The sequence below is a fragment of the Miscanthus floridulus genome, chromosome 2 (assembly GCF_019320115.1).
Source record: "Miscanthus floridulus cultivar M001 chromosome 2, ASM1932011v1, whole genome shotgun sequence".
In the NCBI taxonomy this organism is placed as follows: domain Eukaryota; kingdom Viridiplantae; phylum Streptophyta; class Magnoliopsida; order Poales; family Poaceae; genus Miscanthus; species Miscanthus floridulus.
In genome coordinates, this window is record NC_089581.1 from 17,926,407 (window position 1) to 17,953,534 (window position 27,128).

At 41.9% G+C, this 27,128-nt stretch overlaps 2 protein-coding genes across 6 annotated transcripts; one reads left to right on the forward strand and one right to left on the reverse strand.

Annotated features, from left to right (window-relative positions):
* Nucleotides 1-6,557: 6,557 nt before the first annotated feature.
* Nucleotides 6,558-15,779, reverse strand: LOC136538070 (pentatricopeptide repeat-containing protein At3g04750, mitochondrial-like). 5 transcript variants are annotated; one of them, XM_066530057.1, is made up of 4 exons: nt 13,810-15,779; nt 13,452-13,718; nt 7,524-7,665; nt 6,558-6,926 (listed from the first exon to the last, which is right to left on the reverse strand). In XM_066530057.1, exon 1 carries the CDS (start codon nt 15,645-15,647, stop codon nt 13,839-13,841), a length of 1,809 nt encoding a protein of 602 aa, XP_066386154.1. In that variant the 5' UTR covers nt 15,648-15,779; the 3' UTR covers nt 6,558-6,926; nt 7,524-7,665; nt 13,452-13,718; nt 13,810-13,838. The 5 variants fall into 5 exon arrangements, with proteins under 5 accessions (XP_066386154.1, XP_066386157.1, XP_066386155.1 ...); XM_066530060.1 differs by lacking the exon at nt 13,452-13,718 and having other exon boundaries at nt 7,588-7,665; XM_066530058.1 differs by lacking the exon at nt 13,452-13,718.
* On the forward strand, nt 8,117-9,734 carry LOC136536166 (uncharacterized). Its single transcript, XM_066528547.1, has 2 exons — nt 8,117-8,554; nt 9,681-9,734. The coding sequence occupies exons 1-2, from the start codon at nt 8,117-8,119 to the stop codon at nt 9,732-9,734; spliced, it is 492 nt and encodes a 163-aa protein (XP_066384644.1).
* Nucleotides 15,780-27,128: the final 11,349 nt, after the last annotated feature.

A 27,128-nucleotide genomic window follows, 5' to 3' on the forward strand; every position in this document is an offset into this window, starting at 1 on the left:
CACCATTCAGGTTAATTCATCATCATTCACATGAGTTCATCGACACAATATTAGAGTACACCACGAATCACAATCCAAAAATAGCTAAATAGCAAGAAGCAGGATATTAATCATCACAAATGTGTAGAACTAGGGTTATTGCTGTTATATATACTCAGAAGACATTGGGCCTTCGTGGGCTGGTTGGGCCATCAGGAAAGAGAGCAAAGCCTGTATATAAACGGGGCGGGGATGCGGGTATCGGGGACGGGGAATGCTCTCCCAGACCCGTCCCCGCCAAACCCGACGGGGGACGTTTTCTCCCCGTTTAGATCCCCGTGGGGGCATATTTGACTCCATCCCCGTCCCCTAATAGGGGAATTCCCCGCGGGGAATCAGGGATCGGGTCCCCGTTGCCATCTTTAGGAACGGCCCAGCGAGGCAGCGACGGCCCACAGATCGCAGAGACGTTTCCTTTTTTTTCTTAATTATTATATTACTATTACTTATTATATATTCCTTTTGTTGCTTAACTCTCGGTAGGATGGTACACGTTTTAGCTTCTCATTTTTTCATTCTTATTATATTCCTTTTTCCCTTAACTTCCGGTACGCTGTTACATTAGTTTTATTTTTTTCTCTTTCTTATGTTACTTTTTCGTTTTCTTTTCTTTTTTTCACTTAGTAGTTGTGTAATGATTCTATTTACTTTTTTCTCTATAACATAGTGTTTCTATTTTATTGTATTTTTATCTTTCTTTTATTTCTTTTTTGTTTTTACTATAATCAATTGTTTTGTTTGTTTTATTGTATTTTATTTTTATCTTTTATTCTTTTACTCTTCCATTTTCCCTTTATCTTTTCTTTATGTTTTCTATATATTTTTATTTTCTATTTTCTATTTTACTATAATTATTCTTTTTGTATTTTCATGTTTACCTTCTTATTTTTTATTTCATGAGATAATATGATGTTCTCATAGATACATGTGGTGTTCGCTTAGTGTATATATGATGTTTTATGATATATTTTATTATGTTCACGTAGTATACTTGTGATGTTCACGTGGTATACACGTGGCGTTCTTGATATATTATGATGATGTTCGTGTAGTATAAATGTGATGTTCTATTATGTATTTTTCTGATGTTCACGTAGTTTACATGCGATGTTCTATGGTGTATTTTCTGATGTTCACGTAGCATACATATGATGTTCTATGATATATTTTATGATGTTCACATAGTATATATATGATGTTAATGTTCTATGATTATTTTTTTAGTATTCATATAGTACACATGAAGATGCTGTGTGATATTTTTTTCTAATTTAATATGGTTTAAGAATGGAAATATTCCATATTTATCATAAACATTAATATATTGTAGTGGTAGGCGAATGAAACCTAGACCATGAGGTCTTAGGTTCAAACCCTTGCACCCTCACTACTTTTTACTATTTTGTGAATGTTTGTTGTTTTCTTTTTCTTAAGAAAGCACCCATGGGAAATTATCGAAAAAAGGTTTGCAGTCCGTGAAAAATATCGGCACGAGGTTACGAGCGTGAGCAAGCAGGTGGGAAAATCAGCGCGGGCGGGCAGGCGGAAAATTAACGGGCGAGAAAATTATTATCGGCGTGGGGTACTATCCTGTCGTTCGGACACTAAGACGACCCAACACATGACAGTCCAAAAGTATCTGAGAACTAAGTGACTAAAAAGTCATGCTCAAATGACAAGAAAGTAATACCAGGATGCAAGAAATATGTGATCTCACCAGATCTTCGACGGGTCAATGGGCATAAAAACCCTAATAATTATTATTCGAGGGCCAAAACTTGCAAAAAAACGCATCTGGTTTTTGGTTGCATCTTGGTTTTGGTGGCATGAACAATGCATCCACACCACATATCTCTTGGTTGTTCTCCAGACCCTAGAAAACGTATGGAATTCATGAGCTATAGCTCACGAGATCTAATAGAAACATGAAAATTGGTTGAGGACGTCGAATGGACCAAAACTACCTAAGACCACAAAGTGACAGAGTACCTAGAAAGCCATGTCGGACTTGTTGGAATGATAAAAATAATAGAAATGACTGTCTGGGATGCTAAGAATCTGTGAGGCTGACTAGCACAAAGAACTCATTATTTGGGAGCCGAATCTAGCAATAAAAATGTTCTCTTAGCTACTTGACATCTTCATTGCATGAACGGTGCATCCAGACCACTCAGCGTATGTCCATTCATGGACCCTTGGAAGCACAAGAAATCCACAAACATTATGGGATTAAGTCTTGATACAGAGTCAACGATCCTTGAGCTTGCCTCAACATGGACGAAGGTGACTGGCAACTCATCTAACCACATGGATATATCTTGTGTCATCATCTTTTTGTAGTTTGCTCACTCTACATTTGTGCTTTACTTTGTTCTCTTCAATTCCTAGTGTAAAGTTTTTAGGATTGACATCTTAGGGTGTTTGCCTAGCTTGCTTTACAATTCCTAGTGACATAGCCTTAGTTGCTTTTCTCTTGATTATTAGGATTGTGTAATTGACTCACCCTAGGCTTGTAAGGTCATAGCTAGTGTAGTGCTTATTAGGGCTCCTTTATTTCTAATGCTTTGCCAAGTGTTATGCTATGTAGAATTTTTAAATTAGACTATTCACCTATCTCTAACTATCCATACATCCTTTCACTTGTGGAGGAGCACCATTGCTGATGGTTGGCCTGGCTAATCACTGCAGCTTGTGGTAGAGCTTGTGAATCCGCCCAAGCTAACGTCCAACTTCACCACAGAGATCGCCGACGGAGCTCACGGGTCTCAGATGGATTTTGCCATGAGTTCGATCAGTCTTGCCATGGATCCTCCCTACCTCGTGGAGCTCGATTCGGCTAGGAGTTTTGTGACTGGGCTTGTGGAACTCAACGATGGAAGTAGGGCAGAGGAGGTGGCAATGTGTATTGGCCGTAGCAGGGAGTGGAATGGCACGAAAGAAGAGAAAGAGAACATAAGAAGGAAGAGACGAGATAGAGAAAGAGAGGAAAGAGAGAGGGTATAAATAGTGAAAGCTAGCATGTGGGCCTGCCAAATGTCACCCACGTTAGCAAAACCACTCATCAAAATAGTTGGATGGGCCAATGTGAATGGTTTTGATTGTTGGATGGTTGGAGATTTCTGTCGTTTGAGATCCATAGCCAAAATCAAACTTCAATAATAATTGGATGGTTAAAATGAACTTCTCTCAATTTAGGGACGTCTACATGTACTTTATCAAATTTTTTGATGTTTTAGTTTTCTCCTAAGTCAAACTATTTTAAGTCTGATCAAATTTATAGAAATAGTTTTTTAATATTTATAACACCAAATAGCTATACTATGAAAATATGTTTGAAAGCATCTAGGCCCCTAGTTGGGTTTTGGTGTTTAATGACGACACGAGATTACTATGACTAACGTGTGTTTTATAGAGACAATTTGAGTTATGTCATGGTAATGGAAATTGATTGGACAATCATGGTAATCATGCCCTGTTGATGGAAATCGTTTCGGTTTTCAAAGGATGGACGACAAGGTTAAGGAAGGACTAGTTCTAAGTGTCGTGTGGTGTTGAAGAGACACTTAGAGTAGTATAGGACTTTGTTTTTCCTTTGACCGTACTATTAAGGAGGATATGGACTAGTAGCTTAACCTAAGTGAGTCTAATGAATTAGGTGTGGTGCACACTTGTCAAACTTAGTACTAGGTAGCTCAGGAATAGTCCTAAGATCGATAGAAGTCAACTTTATTCACAAAGAATTTCAAATTGAAAGTAAATGGAGAGTCGAATGACTGACCGGACGCTGGTTTGGTTGTGATCGAACACGGCTTAGAGAGTCCGGTCAGTTCATTTGATCGGCAGCAGCAGTCAGAGTGCGACCGGACGCTGGATACCGGTGCTCACCGGACGCGACGCTAGCCGTATCTATAGCAGCGTGGACAGGCTGTTGACCATGGACCAGACCCTGAACAGAGAAATGTCCGTACTCTGGGTGCCAGGATCCGGTCAACATCAGTAAGGTTTCGGAGAGGGTTTTTGATGACCGGACGCGTCCGGTGGGTGCTGATCGGACGCAGGCCAAAGTCTGATCAGAGCAAACGGTTCTTTCTGACACACTGACACATTACACTGACCGATGCGTCCGGTCACCTTGACCGTAGCGTCCGGTCATCCCGATACTTGCTGAGTTGGACCTCAACCGTTATGTTTTGAATGTGGGGGGGTATAAATACATATCACACTCGTCCATTTGAGGTCTATTGCCCATTTCTTCAGCTGAGAAACACTTTTAGAGTGCAAGGGAGAGCAAGAGCCTAGTGGGGTGATTGAGATTTGATAATCCAAGATTAAGGACCTCATTAGTGCATAGGGAGTAGCAAGTGTGCATCCACCTTACTCGTTAGGTTTATTTTGATCAAGTGAGAGTTTGCGCTTGTTACTTTTGGTGATCGCAATCACCTAGACGGCTCGGTGGTGATTGGGAGATTAGTGATCATCCGGTGGAGCTTGTGGATGACCCAAGTCATTTTGTGAGCAGTTGTGGGCGATTCACCGCGACGGAGTGTCAAAAAATCTGTCCGTAGAGAGCACTTGATCCTTGCGCGGATTAAGGGGGAGTTATACCCTTGTGCGGGTGCTCCAACGAGGACTAGTGGAGAGTGGCGACTCTCCGATACCTCGGAAAAAACATCGTCGTATTTCTTTTCCTCTCTTTATTTTGAGCATTTATATTTGAGTAATTCATTTTATGTATTTACATTCCTAGAATTGTCATGCTAAAGTAGGATTGGAACCTAGGGTGTAAAACTTTTATTCGGGAGAACGATAGAAACACATTCTAGACATAAGGGGTAAAATGGGCTAAGTGTAGGGCTTAATTATTGCAAAAATTTAGAATTAGCCCAATTCACCCCCTCTTGGACATCTTGATCCTTTCAATATTCCATGACAAATCTAATAATACTTATTTGATAATATAATCATTAGGACTCTATCGTATAAATTTAGTTAAATTTTAGATAATTTAACTTAGAACAATACTAAAACATTTGTTGTTGTTTTTTTTGGCATGCACAGAGGTAGTATTAATTACTCAACCTGAAAAAGCAGTGGCACATCTCGTTTGATATGAAATGCCATGCAAATAGGTCAATTTTGGCATCCCGTATAGGTCCTTTTTGTACCGTGAATATATCAAATAAGAAATTACAAACGAAATCTTAAGTTGCCAAATCCCAATGCATATCTCCACCCTCTACTAGGCTATTCTGGACATCAATTGTCCGAATGGCTACACAAGGAGGAAATAGGAGATTAGATTATCCGTAGATTATTGCCTTTTCTTCAGGCATGGGCGCATGGCGATCAGCCTCTGAAGACGCCGTCATGGCGGGCAAATGCCAGCAGTAAAGCAACACCATATTTGAGAGGAGCGGCGCTGGAACGTGGTCCGGCATGGCGATTGACCTTGGGGAAGTTTTTCAAGCTCCATCCAAGGTGCAACCAGAAGCTTTGGGCGAAGGCAACATTCGCTGACGAGATGATCCTCGGTTTTAGAGGCTCCATTGTAGATCTCACAAGTGTCATCATCAATCACATTGTGCCGCCGCAAATTGGCTCTGCATTGTAGGAGATCCTGGAGGCCTGGAGGAGCCAACAGAAGAACTTAACCTTGGGAGCCGCGTAGCTACGCCACACAAATTTTTATAGCTCCCAGCTTGCCTCTGGTGCCAGTCTAAGAAGCACCGATCCGACCGACTGTTCCAGGGTTATCTTCTCCTTGACGGCGACTGGAGTGAAACGATTCACTAGGTAGGAAGCAGCTGAGTCCTTGGACAAACATCCCTGAGACCCTGACCGTCACCACTAGCTTGGAGGAGTGGCTATGCAAAGATCAGCAAGATTGAGGACAACGTGCATTGGTACTCTTTCCGCTGTCTCCAAGGTATTTAACCCCTCTGTACTCTACATTGGCATCTAAGGCTGTGTTTAATTCGCGAAATAAAAATTTTTGGATGTCACATCGGATATTTTGGTATGTCAGAAGAGGTTTTTGGATACTAATAAAAAAAACTAATTACACAGCTCGCCTAGAAATTGCGAGACGAATTTATTAAGCCTAATTAATCCATCATTAGCGCTTGCTAGTTACTGTAGCACTTATGGCTAATCATGAACTAATTAGTCTTAAAACATTCGTCTCGCGATTTCCAACCAAACTATGCAATTAGTTTTTTTTTGTCTATATTTAATACTACATACATGTGCCGTAAGATAAGATGTAATAGTTTGAGGTGAAAATTTTTGGGAACTAAACTAGGCCTAAGCTGATAAAAACAGTGGAGGTCCCTAATCTGATTGAATGTGGCATCCAGTGATATTGACTGGCGCCAAGCACACGGCTCAATTACATACCAAACGCATTACCTGGCTACAAGCATGTCATCGGTCCATATCAACTTATTGGCGTGTCTTTGTTGTAAAAAAAAACTACTGGTGGCTCGAAATCCTCCAACTGCATCATGACTAATCAAACTGCTTTAATCTCATGTCTTGACGTAACAATCGTATTATTGTTCATAAAAAGGGTAGCTGGGAATTTAAACTTTTAAATTGCTCTAGCTTTATGGAGTAGAGCCTAGAGCCTATAGTGGCGCCTCTTTGAATCTGCTAACAACTGGAAAACTATCTTGTAACTCTCCACTTCTCCAGTCCAGGTTCTGACATGTTTCATGTGCCTCCCAAAAGATAGGAACGGCCCTTCTCCAGTGCATGTTTAAGGGCATCTGGACTCTATTGTGTCATCAACTGCATGCCTTCACGCATTCCCCTCCCACGATCATCCATGCTGCACGTCTGAAAGGCACCATGTCTGAAGGAACCACCAATTCTGATAGCATGCTCACCTGCAATTTGTTGAGAAGGATTACAGTACGTCAGACATTTGCTGCAACAATATGCTTTGACTTAAGTCATTAAAGCACAAATATCATGATTTTTTCATTGAGGAACCACACAAGTGCACAAAAAGATACTACATTACTCCAATGGGGTTGATATCCTGATGTGCAACCAGGTGAAGCTTATATATTGAATCAGTCTATGGAAGTTTTTGGAAAATGAATTGGTAACCCAAGAACTTTGACTTTAGCAAGGACAATACAATGTCTGAAGAAGTTTCAACTAAACACTTCTTTGTGTGTGTGTGTGCATGTTCAGGATACTAGTCAACAGTCCATAACTTCCCATGGTGTTCTAATTTGTCTTCAATATTTCTAATTTCCAGATTGTGGTAGGAATAAGACATTGCCACTGAACTGCTCAATTGGTATTGAGTGAAAATCTAGAAGATTGGCGACCATAATCCTTTAGTTCAGTCAAATACATAGCCAGAAAAAAATATAGGTGGTGATGGCTCGGTGTAATTTTCTGTATATCGTGTGGACAGAGTTAATCGCATGTTGTTTTTTCCTGAAAAATAATGGGACAAAGAAAATCATTGCCTTCAATCAGTTTGATTATCAAATGCGATTGTAAACTGTAATTTCCAGATCACTGCATTGCCACCTTGCCGGAATGGTTGGTGCCTTGGTCAGTCATAATCACCGCATCAGGTCAACAAGCAATTCAGTTCATGCCATGAAACTGCAACAGACAAAAAGAAATAACACAAATACACATCACTTTAGTTGCAAATCTTGTTACCACTTATCAGTGGAAGGGCTATAAATAAGGTCCTCTGAATGTACAAGCGTGGAGAATTGCTCCTGTTACAAGCACAATAAAAAATTTCATTGTTAATTAAAGACTTTAATTCTTATAAACACGAAGGACCCAGATATTTCACAAGAGAACATGCAGATAACATAATTTGACCAGACTCGTACCATTGCTAAACAGTGTATAAATTTATTCCCAAATTTCAGAACGAAAGTTGAAAGCAGGGCTATTAAATCACAATTAGCATAATACTATGGACATGATTGAGTTCACTGAACATGTTGGCATATTTCATTGAAACTATCATAGATCAACAAATTGGAAACAGTGTCCTGGTATATTTCAACCAACACGTTCGGCCTTATCTATTGTCACCATGACGGCAAATTATAAGAGAGCTATGAAGAAGTCGCCTATTCAGAAAGAAGTGTGGAACAAACCTCCAGAAGGTAAACTACTGATCAATGTTGATGCAAGTTTCAGACCAGAGAATGGAAGTGGAAGCACCGGTGCTGTAATCAGATATTCTAGTGGCTCATTCATAGCAGCTTCGCGCTCTTATTTTGAGCATGTGGTTGATGCTCCATCGGCTGAGGTAATGGCAGTAAAGGATGGTTTGCTATTGGCACAGCACATCGGGTGCAACGGAATTATAATCCAATCAGATTGTTTGGAAGTGGTTGAAACAATGCAACATAGGGGGTTTTCGGTGGCAGCTGGGGCACCTATATACGACGAATGTAATCATCTTTGGCAGGAGTTCCAGTCCATCTGTATTGAACATTGTGACCAGGAATCAAACCTGGCGGCGCATGTACTAGCTAGGGAAGCTATTTCTTTGAAACTCTCTTGTATTTGGGTCGATGAACCCCCTAGTTTCATTTTAGAGAGTCTGATAAATGATGTAACCATGTTTGCAAAATCAATAAAGTGCGCCACATGGCATTCCCTAAAAAAAAAACTTTCATATAACAGAATAGGTATCAGCTCACAAGCAGCACAGATTTCCTCTCAATCCAGGTAGAGCATACTGCACTAAGTTTTCTGCCTCAGCTGCTGGGTTACCTGGGTATCAAAACGGGGGGGGGGGGGGGGGGGGGGGGGGGGGTGGAGACTGCTCGATTAAGCATTCCTGCAAGGCAACAACCACTTCGATTGGGCCAAAAAGAACACCTCTGGTTTGACCGATCAAGACAAAACATCTCTAAAATATGCAATCTCAACCAAACCTTGAGCTATTGATTGGCCCACGTCATCAGTAATTCACGCCCATTGGATCCGGCTGTGTTGTTACAGACGGTAATCCTAATCGTAGAGATGAGCTAGGGTTATTATTATTTCTATATAGTCCATATGTACGTCAGACAGTTTGGTAACGAGTTCTTGTACTGTACCTACGTGTCCACCTTTCAATGTGCAAAAGTACAACAAGTTTTGCAATGATTGTATATTGTGTATACATGGACCATTTCGTGCTAATCCGGCCAATTCGTCTGCCAGACGGACATAAATAAAACACTTGTCGATCAGACCCATCTTTGTTTTCCAATTAGAGCGCTAATGAGTCATACAAGCTGCTAGTTAAATTAAAGCTCACATCTGCTTTGAAAAATTTGATAACCTACCACCTTTTAAACTTGTTTGATTTGGACTATGGTAGGTTGCCATCAGATTATTGCTCCACCTGGCTAGAAAGTGTTTGATTTCTTTCTCAAGCCCAAATCTTCATTTAGTAGGAATTTGACCAGAGATCTAACTAGTCTGGATTACCATCAAATCAGTACTCGATTAAGCTTGCAATATCTAAACCTTGTATCGTGCATTTATCAAGCTTGTGGCTACTGATCTTTTGGTGTAAATAGGTAGCAGATAATGCAGATGCATTATGCATATCTTTTGCTGAAAACACAGAACTGCTACTGATCTTTTGGTGTAAATAGGTAGCAGATAATGCACATGCATATCTTTTGCTGACAACACAGAACTGCTGCTGATCTTTTGGTGTAAATAGGTAGGCAGGTAGCAGATAATGCAGATGCATATCTGTTGCTGTAAAAATCATAAAATATAGTATCACTATGATAGATTACTCAAGAGCTTATCTACAGACTTTGCTCTTTACAGCTCTTGAACAATCTATGAGTAACTGTAACCTTTGTCAGTATAGATTGGGCGACAGCTCAATATTAAAGCTCTAGCTCTAGCACAAATCTATTATCTCTATATCCCTAAATATAACAGCTCAAGGACAAACATCTTTAATGTTTTCTAAAAATGAGTTCTACCCTAGCATGGTCCACAAACTAGTATCCGTTTAGGTAGTTGGAATGTAGGGTCGCTTACAGGTAAGTTAAGAGAATTAATTGATACCGCGACTAAGAGTCGTGTAAATATATTATGCGTTCAAGAGACTAAATGGAAGGGCCAGAAGGCGAAGGAGGTGGACAATACAGGTTTCAAGCTTTGGTACACAGGGACAGTTGCGAATAGAAATGGAGTAGGGGTTTTGATTGATAAGAGCCTCAAGAATAGTGTGGTGGGAGTGAGAAGGCAAGGAGATAGGATTATCTTAGTCAAGCTTGTCATTGGTGATATGGTCTTAGTGCGTATGCCCCCCAAGTAGGCCTCGACGAGAGTGCTAAGAGACAATTCTGGGAAGACTTAAATGGTCTGATTAGAGCTGTACCTAGTAGTGAGAAACTTTTTATAGGAGGAGATCTTAATGGGCATGTAGGTACTACAAGCGCAGGTTTCGAGGCAGTTCATGGAGGTTTTGTGTATGGTAGTAGCCTAGTAGGAATCAGGAGGGGGAGGAAGTTCTGGACTTCGCGGTAGCTTTTGACTTGATGATAGCCAACACTTTCTTTAGAAAGAGATAATCTCATCTAGTGACCTTCAGTAGCGGACAACACTCTAGCCAGATTGACTTTATCCTCACAAGAAGAAAGGACAAACGAGCATGCTTGGGTTGTAAGGTGATACCAGGGGAATGTGTTGTTTTCCAACATAAGCTTTTGGTGGCAGACTTTCGTTTTCAGGTGCGTGCCCATAGGGATAAACAAGCTAAGATTGAAAGAACAAAGTGGTGGAAACTGAAAGGGAAGACGTCAGAGGTATTCAGGGAAAGGGTTATCAAATAGGGCTCTTGGAAGGAAGAAGAGGACATAAACAATATGTGGGAGAAGATGGCAACCAACATTCGGAAGGTGGTCTCAGAGGTGTGTGGAGTAACCAAAGTAAGTGGAGACGAGACTAAAGATACTTGGTGGTGGAACGAGGAAGTCCAAAGGGCTATTAAGGAGAAGAAAGAATGCTATAGACGCTTGTACCATGACAGGAGTGTGGACAACATAGAGAAGTACAAGGTGACAAAGAAAACTACAAAACGAGCTGTAAGTGTGGCAAAGGGTAGAGCGTACAAGGATCTTTACCAACATTTGAGTATAAAGAAAGGAGAGAAGGACATTTATAGGATGGCTAGGGTTCGTGAGAGAAAGACAAGGGACTTCAACCAAGTTAAGTGCATTAAGGATGAAAGAAAGCATCTCTTGGTGAAGGAGGATGAGATCCGACATCGATGGCAAGAGTATTTTGACAAATTGTTCAATAGTGAGAATACGGACACAACCTTTCAGTTGGATGACTCTTTTGATGACACCAATAGACGCTTTGTGCGGAGAATCCAAGAATCTGAGGTCAAAAAGGCATTGAAAAGGATGAAAGGAGGTAAAGCGATGGGACTGGATGGTATCCCAATCGAGGTGTGGAGATGCCTCGAGGACATAGCTATAGTATGGCTAACCAAGCTGTTCAACCATATTTTTCGATCGAACAAGATGCCTGATGAGTGGAGAAGTATATTGATACCGATCTACAAGAATAAAGGAGATATTTAAAGTTGTACTAATTACCGGGAAATTAAGTTGATGAGTCATACTATGAAGCTATGGGAGAGAGTTATCGAGCATCGCTTGAGAGCAATAACGCGGGTCTCTATGAACCAATTTGGTTTCGTGCCCGGAAGGTCAACCATGGAAGCCATTTTCTTAATGAGACAAGTGATGGAGCGGTATAGGGAGAAAAATGACCTACATATGGTTTTTATTGACTTGGAGAAGGCTTATGATAGAATACCAACGAATGTTATGTGGTGGGCTTTGGACAAACATAAAGTCCCAACGAAGTACGTCGGGCTCATTAAGGACATGTACAACAATGTTGTGACTAGAGTTCGAACAAGTGATGGAGACACGGATGACTTCCCGATTAGAATAGGACTACATCAAGGATCAGCTTTGAACCCTTATTTGTTTGCCTTAATGATAGATGAGGTTACAAGGGACATACAAGGGAACATCCCTTGGTGTATGCTTTTCGCGGACGATGTAGTGCTAGTTGATGAAAGCCGGACAGGAGTGAATCAGAAACTGGAGTTATGGCGGGAGACTTTGGAGTCCAAAGGTTTTAAACTCAGTAGAACTAAAACTGAGTATATGAGATGTGACTTGGGCACCACTACTCGGGAGGAGGAAGATATTAGTTTGGAAGGTCAAGTAGTGCCTAGGAAGAATACCTTTTGATATTTAGAATCAGTGCTACAGAGAGACGGGGATATTGATGAAGATGTTAGCCATAGAATCAAAGCAGGGTGGATGAAGTGGCGCCAAGCATCTGGTGCCCTATGTGACAAAAGAGTACCACAAAAGCTAAAAGGCAAGTTTTATAGGACGGCGATTAGACCTGCTATGTTGTATGGTGCAGAATGTTGGCCTACGAAAAGACGACATGTTCAACAGATAAGTGTCGCAGAAATGCGTATGTTGCGTTGGATTTGCGGTCATACAAGAAGGGATCGAGTTCGGAACGATGATATACGTGATAGATTAGGGGTAGCACCAATTGAAGAAAAGCTTGTCCAACATCGGTTGAGATGGTTTGGACATGTCCAATGGAGACCTCTAGAGGCACCGGTGCGTAGTGGAATCCTAAGCTAGGATAGTAACATGAAGAGAGACAGAGGAAGACCGAAGTTGACTTGGGTAGAGGCAATAAAAGGAGACTTGAAAGGATGTAATATACCCAAAGACTTAGCCTTAGATAGGAGTGCTTGGAAGACAGCTATTCACGTGCCTGAACCTTGATTGCTTCTGCTGGGTTTCAACTCTAGCCTACCCCAACTTGTTTGGGACTTAAAGGCTTTGTTGTTGTTATTAAATTATATACAAAACATATACATACTACAAGTTTGCTATACTATAAACTGCCATATTGCGGTTTACATATATAACTACATAAGCATGACCTTTTCCCTCCGGTTGAAGAAAATTTAGTGTCCCTCCATGTGAAGTGAATGCAATTTCATCCAAAACATAGGCTTGTCTAAGCTGATTCCATAACCCTTGAATAGTATCACAAGCATGGTAATCAGCAGTGGATTTAGCTGTAGTATCACAAGCATGGTAATCAGCAGTGGATTTAGCTGTAGTATCACAAGCATGGTAATCAGCAGTGGATTTAGCTGTAGTATCACAAGCATGGTAAGTATACTTACACACTGATCAATCACATGTACTGCCGCATGCAAACCAATATATCGTGGGCTCCTAGATAAGTACATGTACATGTATATGGATACATATGTACATACAAGCGCACACATATATATATGCATGTAGCCTAGTCAACAACAGATTAGCGACTTAAAAGATTACCTGGACAGGCAAACTCCTTCAGGAAACACTGGACTGAACAAACTTCACAATTGGGTGAACACCCACACGACAGATGTCGAGGGCACAACTGATTCCAGCAGCGACACAATTCAGGAACGAACATGAGAGACTACAGTCCTGCCCGTATTCAAAGGATCATATCCCCTCCACGGACATTATAGCAGCATATAAAACATGGCCCATTCCAATCATTATCACCACTGGCCCATTGGAAAAGGAGGGCACGGCAAGGCTGCGCCAACTTTTCTAGTAATTTTTAATGAAATGTACAAGATTTTATCCATTCATTAGAAGAAAGAAGCTTGCATTTCAAAAAAATAATAAGTGGTAGTCTTACCTGGCATCTGAACTTCTGAAGCAACAACATCAACATCCAAAATTACTAGCACCTGCTGATTTTCTCACTCCTTTTCTTTCCATGTTCTGCCTCACTTCGTCACTGTGGTTCCAGTGACCTCCAGCCGCATACAAGTTGGAAAGCAAGATGTATCCACCTTCTTCTGCTGGGTCAAGACGAAGGAGTTTTTTTGAAGCGATTTCTGCAACTTCAGTATTTTGACCAGCCAAACTCGCATTTAAAATGGAACCCCATATAGACCGACTTGGCCTCATCGGCATCCTCCTAGCCAAAGCTAATGCATCAATCAGCTTACCTGACCGTGCAAGGAGATCAACCATACACCCAAAATGTTCTATCACTGGTTCAATACTGTATTTTTGCTTCATAGCATCAAAAATCTTACACCCTTCATCCAGCAGGCCAGCATGACTGCATGCACTGAGAACAGCAAGCAATGTGACACCATTAGGTGCTACGACCTCAGCTTGCATCTTACAAAATAGCTCCAATGCTTCAGTTCCATGGCCATTGAATGCAAGGCCAGAGATCATGGCTGTCCACAAGGTAACATCTTTGTCGAAGGCTTTCTCGAACACGTAATAAGCTACTTTAACATTTCCACATTTGCAACACATGTCTACAAGGGCTGATGCCAAAAAAGCATCCTGATGACCAAATTCTTTCACCACCCAACCGTGGATACTCTTTGCATGATTCAATGATCCCTTACCTGCTGCCGCAGAGATCAAGGTAACAGCAGTCACCTTATCCGGATTTACACAACTGGCAAGCATATCATGGAATAGTTTCATCACTTCATTGAAACCTTTGTATCTAGCATATCCAGCGAGAAGCGCATTCCAGGAAATTAGATCCTTGGAAGGTGCCTCAGAAAAAAATCTGCTAGCGAGGTCCAACATGCCATAATTTGCAAAACCTGAAACCATAATGTTCCATGAAATGCCATCCTTCTCACTAGCTTCACCAAAGACTCTTTTTGCTGAGTTCATTCTTCCACATTTTGCATACATATCCAAAAGGGCATTTACCAGAATCAACCCACGATCTCCTGCATCCATTCTCCGCACGACGACCCCATGAACAGACCTCCCAAGAAGCACCGTCTTCAGGCGCCCACAGCAAGTGAGCAGAGCAACAGCTGTATACTGATCAACAACAATCCCCCTGGATGCCATATCACGGAAAAAGCACAGCGCCTTCAGGCTGCACCCTTCATTCACATACCCGGATAGCATGATATTGCAAGACACGGTATCCAACACCAGCACAGAACGGAACATCAGCTCGGCCGTCTCCACATCCCCGGCGTCGATGTACATCTTGATCAGCGAGTTCCGCAGGTACACGCGCGAGTGCAAACCACTCACGACGACATGGGCGTGCACCTGCCTCCCCGCGGACAGGCGTTCCACCGACCTCAGCAGCGCGAGGAAGGTCTGTTCGTCGGGGAGGACGGACGACGCGAGCATGGAACGGTAGAGAGCCGCCGCCTGGGGCGGCGAGGAGGAGTCGCGGGCCGCCGCCGCCGCGGAGAGCATGAGGTTATAGATGTAGAGATTGGGGCGGGGCGTGAAATGGTGGAAGAGGAGCTCAGCCTCGCGCGTGAGGCGCGGGGAGGACACGGCGGTGGCGAAGTGGAGGAGCCGGCTCATAGGGAACGTCTCCAAGGCGAGGCCGAGGCGGAGCAGGTGGGCGAGGATGGCCCGGAACGGCCGCGCCCCGCGGCACCGCTCGAGGAGCACCAACGCAGGGTGGCCAAGCCGCAACGAGACGGTTGGGTCCCACGTGCACCCCGCGGCGGCAGAGGCCGCCATCGCGAGAGATGGGGCGTGTGGCCGTGTGCTCAGGAGAGGGGTCAGGGGGGTCGATACCAACCAGACTACTGGGAGATTTAGCTATCCGGCCGCCGGCGCTCCCGCGGCGGCCGAGTCTGAGACGGCGTCGGCTCTGACGACGACGAGGCATCGTCTAGCAGGCTGCAGCACCCAATCTGTCATGGGCCCAGCCAGCACGATGAACCCTTCAAGGAGCCTAGTAATTTTAAGCCCAGATATTTTCATTGATCCAATTGAGGCCCAATTTAGTTCTGGGCCAGAGACAGTTCATGTTGTCATTGAAAAAATTCAGTTGAATGGGAAACAAGAAGAATATACATATACATGAGCGCTCCTTAAATTTTCTACTTCTCCTATATTTATTTTTTCTAGATCACGCAAAAGGTTCATACGTCTTTATATTAAGATAGAGAAAAAATTTAATACAACACGCCTTAACGACGCTTAGGTGGTCACAAGAGATGTACATGGACTTCTCCTATATTTCAGGTGCCTGAATTTTAAAATAATTTCAGACAACACTCTTATACCACCAACTAGCACAAGTAAATTGTTATTTTTATGATCTGATATTTGTCTTTGTGTCATAATATATTAATTTTTGTCTTCGTCTGCCTATAGAAAATAATTATAAATTTTAATCGTCTTTGTGCCAACATAAATTAGATTTTGTCGGGTTGTGGTTTGTCTAACTGTTTTTTATTCTCAATACCTAAAATTACAGATTGTGCCTACAGAAATTGCAATAAATGAAATCTATAATTTTAGTATAAAATATATGTAATAACCATCGTCTAAAAGGACACTAAAATTCAGGCACCTGAATTTTAGCAAGTACCTAAATTTTCATGGATTCATAAACTTTGAATTGTGCATGGATTTCTATAAACTTGTTAAACATGTCATATTGGCTAAAAGTTGAAACAGAAAATACTGTAGTTATTATTGTCTAGATGAACGAAGGTGATTGTACTCCCAAGTCCTCAACCCACCAGTAGTCAAACCCAAGTTCAATAAACATCTATATATTACAAGTTTTTTTATGGGTTCACAATTTTGTGTGTGCGTGAACATTGTGACTACAATGGGCTTTGTAAAGAAAAATAAACGATATTTCAGCGCTTCGAACCTACATGCTACATTTACCGAGTTAGGCCTGGTTTGAAATACCGGAATTTTTTCATGTTCCTATGTATTCCCTGTAAAAATCAATTTGATTCTGTGAAACTCCAGCGCGATTCATGTGAAATTCCTGTGTTTGACTCTCTGTGGGAGTGAATATTCCAGGATTTAACAACGTTATGTTTTCAATGGTACGCACGTTCCCGTCGACGACGAGACGCATGTGATGACTTATTCAATCTCGAGGATTTACCGACCCAGTCTTCGAACATGCTCATAGGGAAAGGATTTTGCGTGCATTCGATCATAAGGGTTTGCGTGCATGCGTGCGTTAATAGGGATGCGTGCGTTATGAGTTGTATTGTGTAATGGTAAGAAAAACTCGATCTACAAATCTGTGTTTATTATGGATATGAATATGGAAGGAAGGGTTGAAAGTAGGTTATATTTAAGGGATGTATAGGACTACTCCGCTCCACATTTTTTAGCCAAACAGTTTCAACTCAACGCACTATGTTCAAAGAAAAAAGATAGAGTTGTGAGAGCACATAAAGAGATACTCCACAAACTTCAGTTTTTTATGAAGTTGCTCCACGGTGGAGTTGGTAGAATAGAGTTTGTGGAGCAGTCCAAACACCCTTTTTTCTTGTTTTGACACTTTTTGTGGAGCGTTAGAAAACCCGAGCAAAAAACTAAACTAAAAACCAGAGTCTGAAAATTTGGTCCAGCCTGGTCAAAACTGACTGCAGGTAAAAAAAAAAACGGAGTATAAGAGACGACTGCCGGCGGGAAAAAGGCAAAACAAAAAACGAAACGGAAGAAATAAGCAAAAATTCTATGGATACTAGGCGCCAAAAAAAAAAATCTATGGATACTGTATCCACCGGGCTCAGTGGATACACACGTTAATCTGCTGCCACGTGTACAACATATAACATACGGTGCGTCCAGCCTCCAGGCGCTCTCACGCGCTCTGCGGCCTCTCGTCTGTGCTCAGCGGGCGTCGGATGTTGCGGGCTCTGTGCATCCGGTATGCACAGAACTTTTTTTTTTCAAAAAAAAGACCGACAAATCGGAACGGACTCGGATTAAATGGGCCAAGAAAATTAAGGAAGAAGAACTTTTCCCTTTTTAATACGTGCTATATAAGGCATATATAGAGATAGACATATATAATCCTAAATAAAATTGCTGGATAGTTTTTTTTTATCATATCAAGTCCCAAACCCAATCTTTCTACGACGACTCCTGCCCCTTCGACTCGAGATCTAGGCTGCCGACCGCTTTCCTCTTTCCTGCCTGCCATGCAGGAACCCGCCGCCGCCGCCACCACCACCGTCGCCACGTCCCTGCTCTCAGGTGGCATCTCGGACAGGGTTCTTCTCGACACTAGAACGCCATCGAGCACTGCAACAACGCGACCACCGCCGAAGCAAAGACGAGCGACCTATGCCCCATCAAGGTCTCCTTCGAGGTCGTCGATCTGCCCGGTCTCTCACGCTGCATCGTCCAGTGCCCCGACCTGAACACCGATTCGAGTGTTCGGCCCATGGTCATCGGCGCAGATGGCACCTTCGTCCTCATACGCGTGTGCTTCCCCATGCGCGATAAACGGATGTTCCCCGATGTCTTCGTCTACAGTGCCAACCCCAGGGCACCAGCGCTCCATCTCGTCCCGCGCCTCTTTCCACTACTCCTTCACTTCAAAACCGTCGTTGGCATCTTGGCCTTGGCCTTCGCCGACACCGCCAACCAGTATTGTTTCGTCGTCATCCCTGAGCGGGCTCATGGTCGCTGTGGGATGAGTTATTCTCTCGAAGTCTTCTGTACCAAGACAATGTCATGGAGCACTAAGTGTTAGATTGATCTTCACCCGGCTCGGTCCAACGATCGAGTCGGATCCTAACTCGCGCCCTGATCGTGGGCGCCCAGCCGTTCTCCTGGCTGGCGGGCCCTCGTCGCGCAGCGCTATGAATAGGAGGTGGGGGCTAGGGCTTGAGACACGAGGTTCACCGCGGCCGCCAGTTTTCACCGACATCCTAACCCTAGTTCGATCGATAGGGCGTGCTGTGAGCGACGAGAAGCTCCACCGCTTTCGCCGCCGCCACTGGACCACGCCTCCACTACGCCTTTGACACCATCGCGGACCCCACTGCTACCCTACATCAACACCCGTGTCATCGACACCTACGTCATGGCTTTCTCCTCCGATCAAGCCCACCTATGGTCTGCCTCTCTACATCCCTCTCCCTCCCTCTAGTTCTCTCTCTAGGACGAACTACTTGTTTATTTCGAATAGAAGAGAAAAACCCCACTGATCTATGTCTAGATGATCCGAAAAATCTATCAATGGTATCAAAACGATTTCTCCTAGTGTGTAGATCGAGTCTGGGGTAGAAAAGTGAAAAGAAATTAGAAGAAGATGAAAGATTTTCAAGTTTTCCCAAACCCTAACCCTAGATCAAAAGAACAAAGAGGAAGAAGGGACCTACCTGGGTTCTTTCCCTGCTGTCACGACCGTCGTCGCGCGGGAAGAAAGGGCCAACCGAGCCACCAGCTCGCCGGCACTCCGCCACGCCGTGTGCATAGGAGCGCGGGCTCTGGGCATCGACGTGAGGCCACTCGACGGCGATGCACGCTCCGCCGAGGGGCCCTGCGGCGACGCCGTATCCTCCTCTGGCTACAATGCGCAGGCATCGCTTCGTCGTTTTCGGGCGCCGTCGCCGAGAGAGGGTCGAGGGGGAGAAAGAGGAATGAGTCTAGGTTTGGGGAAGGCCGACCGGGAGGGGGTGTTTTTTGTTCTCCCGATCTGTGTGCACGACCGTCGGATCATGATCGACGACCGACAGAGCTCGGACCGCCTTTAGGCCTAGGCGGGAAGGAGAATTCTCGGTCCAAGCCCAGGTTGCGGCCTAGGTGTGGGGGAGTGGGCGCCGGCGCCGCGTGAAGCAGGCCATAGGGCCGAGATTCGCCGCTAGGCCACCGTGTTTCGCTGGGCCGCGCACTGCTATTACGGAATGGGCCACAGACTGTGTTCCTCGGGCCGGGCTAAATGAACAGTAACACTGATTTTAAGTTTTATCCTTTTCTGAAGCATATTTTGATGAATTTGTTTTGATGTTTCATCTCTACTCAAATTTGAACCAATATAATATTTTGTTTAGAGAGTAGATAAGTACACAGTGATGCTTCTGAATAAGCATTATTTCAAGAATTTTTTCACGTTTCCGCTACAAAGAAGGTGATGATTATCTTCTAATTAAATTCGAACCACCGGGAGGATTTAATTTGAAGAACAGTTATATTTATTCAGTAAATTATGATTATGTTTATCCTCTAATTAAATTAGAACCAATAAGAAAATTTAAATTAGAGGAGTAGTCCAATTTATTTTAAGTTAAATTATGATATTGTTATTTTCTGACCAACGTCAATGATAACAATATTGTAAGTTGATTAATGACTTTTTCTAAGCATTAATTCTATTTCTGTCCAACGGTGATATAGAATTAATGTAGAAGAATATTATATTTATGATATTGCTATTTTTCTGACTAAAGTTGATGATAGCAAAGTTAATGATAACAATATTATAATTTTTTATTTATGAGTTTGAGTTTGAAGTTTAAATATCTGATAAATTTTATACCAACGTTGTCAATTTTTCAGAGAGTAGATAAGAACCCAGAAATACTCCTGAACTAATAGAATGTATTTTATTCTCATGTTTTCACTGCAATGATGTTAATTATCTTCTAATTAAATTCGAACCAACAAAAAAATTTAATTTTGAAGAGTAGTTATATATTTTTCAAGTTAATTTATGAGTTTTGTGCATTAATTCTATTTTCTATCCAACAGTGATGTACAATGGATGCAGAAGCACCTTGTATGTTTTAATTTTAACCGACGAGATCACTCGGCTGTATGCCAACGGGCTACAATGCTGGGCTATGTGAATGAAAAGGCTTGAGTTAAGCCAGTTTTGGACTGTTTTTTATTAGTTTATTACTTTTCTGATTCAATTAGAACCAACGGGAAGATTTAATATGAAAATGAAGTATAAGTAAATGTTTTAGTCATCATGACTAAGTTTTCATTATGGTAAATAGTATATATTTTTTCATCATTATGATAAGAGTTGCAATAAGTAACATACATGTCTAATTTAACCAATGTTGGATTAAGCATGTGTGTTTGTATATAGATTTATCCCGCATAGCAAGAGAAGTTGGGGTAGCTCTTATGCTATCCTAGTATTGACCATGGCATAATAGAAAAGCACCGTTATGGTCAATAGAAGAGAAAAACTCCGAATAGAAGAGAAAAACCTCACTTATCTATGCCTAGATGATCTGAGAAATCTATCAATGGTATCAAAGCGGGTTCTCCTAGTGTGTAGATCAAGTCTGGGGTATCAAAGTGAAAAGAAATTAGAAGAAGATGAAATATTTTCAAGTTTTCCTAAACCCTAACCCTAGATCACAAGAATGGAGAGGAGGAAGGGACCTACCTAGGTTCTTTCCCTGCTGTCGCGACCGCCATCGCGCGGGAAGAAAGGGCCGACTAAGCCATTGGCTTGCCGACACTCCGCCGCGCCGTGTGCACAGGCGTGCAGGCTTAGGGCGTCAGTGCGAGGCCACTCGATGGTGGCGCGCTCTACCAATCGAGGGCACACGCTCTGCCGAGGGGGCCCGCGGCGGCACCGTATCCTCCTCCGGCTACCATGTGCGAGCATCGCTTCGTCGTCTTTGAGCGCTGCCGGCGAGAGAGGGTCGAGGGGGAGAAAGAGGAATGAGGTTAGGTTTGGGGGAGGCTGGCCAGGAGGGGGGCCTTTTTTGTTCTCCCGATCGGTGCGTATGGCCGTTGGATCGTGATCGACGGCCAGTAGAGCGTGGGTCACCTTTAGGCCTAGGCAGGAAGGAGAATTCCTAGCCTAGGCCCAGGTGAAAGGTCCTAATGGCTAGTGGGGGATGAATAGTGTGGTAGAACCTCCTAAATTATAGGGCCCACGTGCACCTGTCACTGTCCAATGACCTCTGACGACTATGCATATGTTCCCGATAACTTAAGAAGACTGTCGGGTGTCCTCGAGGAACCCCGAATCATCCACGATTTCCGAGCAGGATCCCATTACAGAGTCATTATAGTAATACAACAGTTTATTCAAATAGATACACCAGAGTAAAATAGCGGAAGTCTTACGATAACTTAGTTTACAAACCAATTGTTTCAAACCTTACAAACTAAGTTTGATAATTATTACAAACCATATTAGTAGTGGAGTGGCATTATTACATATTACAAAACACATAATAAAACTGCCCTGCCCAAGGACCACACATTTACTTCTCATCGTCAGATCGAACAATAATCATGCAGCACGATCCAAAATAGATCTGCTCATGAGGCTCACCTGTAACAAGGGTCAACGAACCCTGAGTACAAAAGTACTCAACAAGACTTAACCAAAATAACACTGAGAAGACTCAGGAATGCAGGCTTAGGGATTCAAGGTATGGCTTTAGCAATAGTCAAAGTTCTTTTGCGTAAAAGCTCTTTAACAAAATTCTTTACTTTAACATGTAAAACTTTATAAGTACCACATATGAATCTGCCATGATCTGTAATGAGATCATGAGCTTCATATACAACATCTTCTCAAACCTTACTCAAGTTCCAGTTATTAAACTACGATGATGAACAGTGAGTTGAGTCTCCATAACCGAGGAGCAACGACGATTCGAACCGATTATAAACCCAGCTGGGAATTCCAGACCACACGACATATGCAGGTCCCTGACCTACATATACTAACCTACCCTCAGGTCCTCTAAAACAAGAACAGGTCTGTGCCACCTGAGAATAAAGTACTCCACCATTCCAGCCCATGGCCACGTGGGTACACGCTATTCCCGCCATCTCTCCACTCCTAGTGCACGAGTAGCCATTCTCATACTAGAATCACCAAGTTAAGGCTTACCGGAGTACGTGGTTAGTACTACAAAGTCTCACCTCATGCAATTCAACAATGGTACAGACCTTAATTGACACAGGCAGAAAGAAGCTACTCACAAGACCTCCATGTCTTGTGGCTCTCACACACCGAGTCCGCCCGGTCTAGATTTATTTCTTCCCATGCTCATATCTCATGATAACATAAGTAACCAAAGATCTATTTAAAATTCTCAGGTGACAGGTAATCACCCGGCTAAGCATGACTAAGCATAACTAGTCATTTATAAAATAAATCTGGTAACAAGATAGATATGGAAAAAAAAACAATGTTGGTAATGCACTAATTAGGCTTTTACTTAACTCCTAATCACTTAATGCAGTAAAGAAAAGCAAAAGTGAAATTAATTTGTAAAACATAAGGTAGGGTTGTATGCATCCGGGGCTTGCCTTGAAAAGTTCGGTTCCTGCGACATTCCATAAGTATTCGATCCGACCTCAATAGATAGATTAACCTCCTCCGCAACTTGATTAACTACCACGTGTTCACCTTCGTTCACTATACGTAGTAACAATGCCATGTTTAACATGATGCGGAATACGAAACATGATGCTTGATGATGGATGTAAAATTAATAATTCAAATACAACTTTCCTTCGTGGTACAGTTACAAGTTAAACTAACTAAACCTTTTTCGTAACACTTACTTCAATTGCCAAGGATCATTACCAACTAATGACCCAAGGTCATCACTCAATCCAAAACTCAATCAAAACCTAAATCATTAAAGGTTACTATTTGCTTTTATGAATTAATTATTTAATTCAAAAGTATGAAATAAATCAACTTGTTACAATTGAGCTAAATTTTTTTTGTAAAGGTTCATCACATGATAACTAAGTGGCAAAACAATTTTCATAATTTTTGGATAAATAATTAAGCCTAGAAAATTCATGAAAACTCATTTATTAATTAATTGAGCAATTTTTATCACATTCAAAAAGTACTGAAAAACATCATTTCATATTTTTCTTAAATAATATACATCACAGAGAGGTTACACAAAAATTTTCATAATTTTTGGAGCTTTAAATAAATCTACACAAAATAACAAATTACAACACTATTCAATCATTTCTGAAAAAGGAAAAATTCATTTTCAAACCACCCGCTAAAAATCAGGAGTTCACACAAACAACTCGAAAAGAACTAGGAGCTCACACAAACAACTCGGAAAGAACCAGGAGCTCACACAAACAACTCGGAAAAAATCAGGAGTTCACACAAACAACTCGAAAAGAACTAGGAGCTCACACAAACAACTCGGGAAGAACCAGGAGCTCACACAAACAACTCGGAAAGAACTAGGAGCTCACACAAATAACTCGGAAAGAACCAGGAGCTCACACAAACAACTCGGAAAGAACCAGGAGCTCACACAAACAACTCGAAAAGAACCAGGAGCTCACACAAACAACTCGGAAAGAACCAGGAGCTCATACAAACAACTCGAAAAGAACCAGAAGCTCACACAAACAACTCGAAAAGAACCAGAAGCTCACACAAACAACTCAGAAAGAACCAGGAGCTCACCCCGAACGCACTGGAGCATAAAGCTAGATCAAAAGAACAACGGATGAGTGGTTCGATGTGCACAGGAAGCACCAGTAGCTCACCCCGAGCTTGATAGAGCAAAGAACGGGGCCGGAGAAGCAAGTCCGGTCCACCTTGACCAGACACAGCCCAACGTCCAGTGGTATACCCTAGCTACTGTACCGCCAAGTCAGCGCGACCGGACGTAGGCAGTCAACGTCCGGTGCATTCAGATCCAGCGTCCGGTCACTTGATCGACGCTAGCATCTCCTCTGTGTTCTTCACCCTTGCTCAAATATGCTAACCACTAAGTGTATCACCTTGTGCACATGTGTTAGCATATTTTCACAAACATTTTTAAGGGTGTTAGCACTCCACTAGATCCTAAATGCATATGCAATGAGTTAGAGCATCTAGTGGCACTTTGATAACCATATTCCGATACGAGTTTCACCCCTCTTAATAGTATGGCTATCTAACATAAATGTGATCACACTCTCTAAGTGTCTTAATCACCAAAACAAAATGCATATGCAATGAGTTAGAGCATCTAGTGGCACTTTGATAACCGTATTCCGATACGAGTTTCACCCCTCTTAATAGTATGGCTATCTAACCTAAATGTGATCACACTCTCTAAGTGTCTTAATCACTAAAACAAAATAGCTCCTACAAGTTATACCTTTGCCTTGAGCTTTTTGTTTTTCTCTTTCTTCTTTTCAAGTTTAAGCCCTTGATCATCGTCATGCCATCACCATTGTCATATTATGATCTTCACTAGCTTCTCCACTTGAAGTGTGCTACTATCTCATGATCACTTGATAAACTAGGTTAGCACTTAGGGTTTCATTAATTCACCAAAACTAAACTAGAGCTTTCAATCTCCCCCTTTTTGGTAATTGATGACAACTCTTATACAAAGATATGAATTGAAATTCAATTGAATCCATGTTGCTTGCCCAAGCATATTTACTATGTATAAAATGATATGGATAAGTTTCATAAACCCCAAATGGTAGCAATTGCTCCACCTATATATGTGCTAAGAGTTTGGATTATAGCTTGCACATATGCTTAGATAGGAAATATAGGAGTCAATGTCTACCAAATGATGCTAAGGTATAAGAGATGGACCTTTGAAGCGTGATACCAATCGGAGTGCACCAATATACCATCCTTAGCACCATGGTTAGCTCAATACCACTTGGAAACATACTTTAGAAAGATACCACTTATAAAGATTTTCTTGAAAATGAAAGTTATCTAGTGATTTCATTTTATCATTCAATCTTACAGCTAACATACATCACACAAGCATAGATATTTAACTTCAATACTTGTGCCATGAAAGCAAACCTATGAAATGCACATACAAATGCACCATACAAGCCCCTTACTTGTGTGCTTCAAAATTTTAATTGATCTTTCCTTTGTCATATCTCAAGATATCTTTATATTTCTCTCCCTTTATGATATTTCTCCCCCTTTTTCATTATTTTTACTATTATCTTTGTTTCTCTCCCCCTTTGTCATCAATGACCACAAAGGTTCTAAATATAGATAGTATTACTTGTAGGGTTGAGATTATCAATGTCAATCAATAGGGTGAGGATCATTTTCCCAAATTTGGTCTAATCTAGATCATTTGCTAAAGATATTTAACTCGGTTTGATCCAAGGACAAGCTTTTTCACACCTCCAAATAAGGGTTATCTTGTATCATGTTGAGTTAAACACTTAGAGCTCATTTTCTAGATCAAACACTAGGTTTATAAGCCCATAAACATATCATATGCTATCACTAGATCAAATTAAGCATAGAAGCAATAGTGATACCATATAAACATTAAATTCATTTGATTTTTATGAATGAGCCTAATAAAATAGAACCATTTGAAAGGTCCTAATAAGATTGAAAATATGACTAGATGCATTAAACATGTCCTTAGCAAGGATGTATGCCATGCCAATCAAATTTTACCTTAGATTGCTCGAAGGAGAGGCATGCCATATGAGTGGGGGGGGTGCATCAACACATATTTGAGAAATCCAATATGTTCAATTCATTCCTTAGCTTTCAAAACCTTTTCTCATCCAATGGCTTGGTGAATATATCGGTAAGTTGATCTTCGGTGCCTACACTCTCAATGCAAATGTCCCTTTTTTATTGGTGATCTCTTATGAAATAGTGGCGGACATCAATGTGCTTTGTTCTTGCATGTTGCACTGGATTGTTGGTTAACTTGATTGCACTCTCATTGTCACATAACAATGACACTTTCTTGAACTTGATTCCAAAGTCACTCAAAGTGGCCTTCATCCAAAGTATTTGTGCACAACAACTACCGGCGGATATGTATTCGGCTTCGGTGGTCGATAATGCAACACTATTTTGCTTCTTTGATGACCATGAAATAAGTGATCTTCCCAACAATTGACATGTGCCCGAGGTGCTCTTCCTTTTAACCTTGTATCCCGCATAGTCCAAGTCGAAATAGCCAACTAGCTCAAACTTTGCTCCTTTGGGATACCACAAACCAACATTTGGTGTATGTTTCAAGTACCTCAATATTCTCTTTGTAGCCTTTAAATGACTTTCTCTTGGTGAGGCTTGAAATCTTGCACACATGCATACACTAAACATGACATCCGGCCTTGATGCGGTCACATAGAGTGGCTTCCAATCATAGACCGATACAACTTTTGATCTATCGTATTTCCACTTGCATCACTATCCAAGTTGCCATTGGTTCCCATTGGTGTGCTAATGACTTTGCTATCAATCATGCC

Bases quoted from the DNA above. Each gene is read 5' to 3' on its own strand.
- LOC136536166 (XM_066528547.1), top strand. From the start codon at position 8,117: ATGACGGCAAATTATAAGAGAGCTATGAAGAAGTCGCCTATTCAGAAA. The intron at 8,555-9,680 runs GTACTAGCTAGG...TGGTGTAAATAG, and splicing joins AATCAAACCTGGCGGCGCAT to GTAGCAGATAATGCACATGC.
- LOC136538070 (XM_066530060.1), bottom strand. From the start codon at position 15,647: ATGGCGGCCTCTGCCGCCGCGGGGTGCACGTGGGACCCAACCGTCTCG.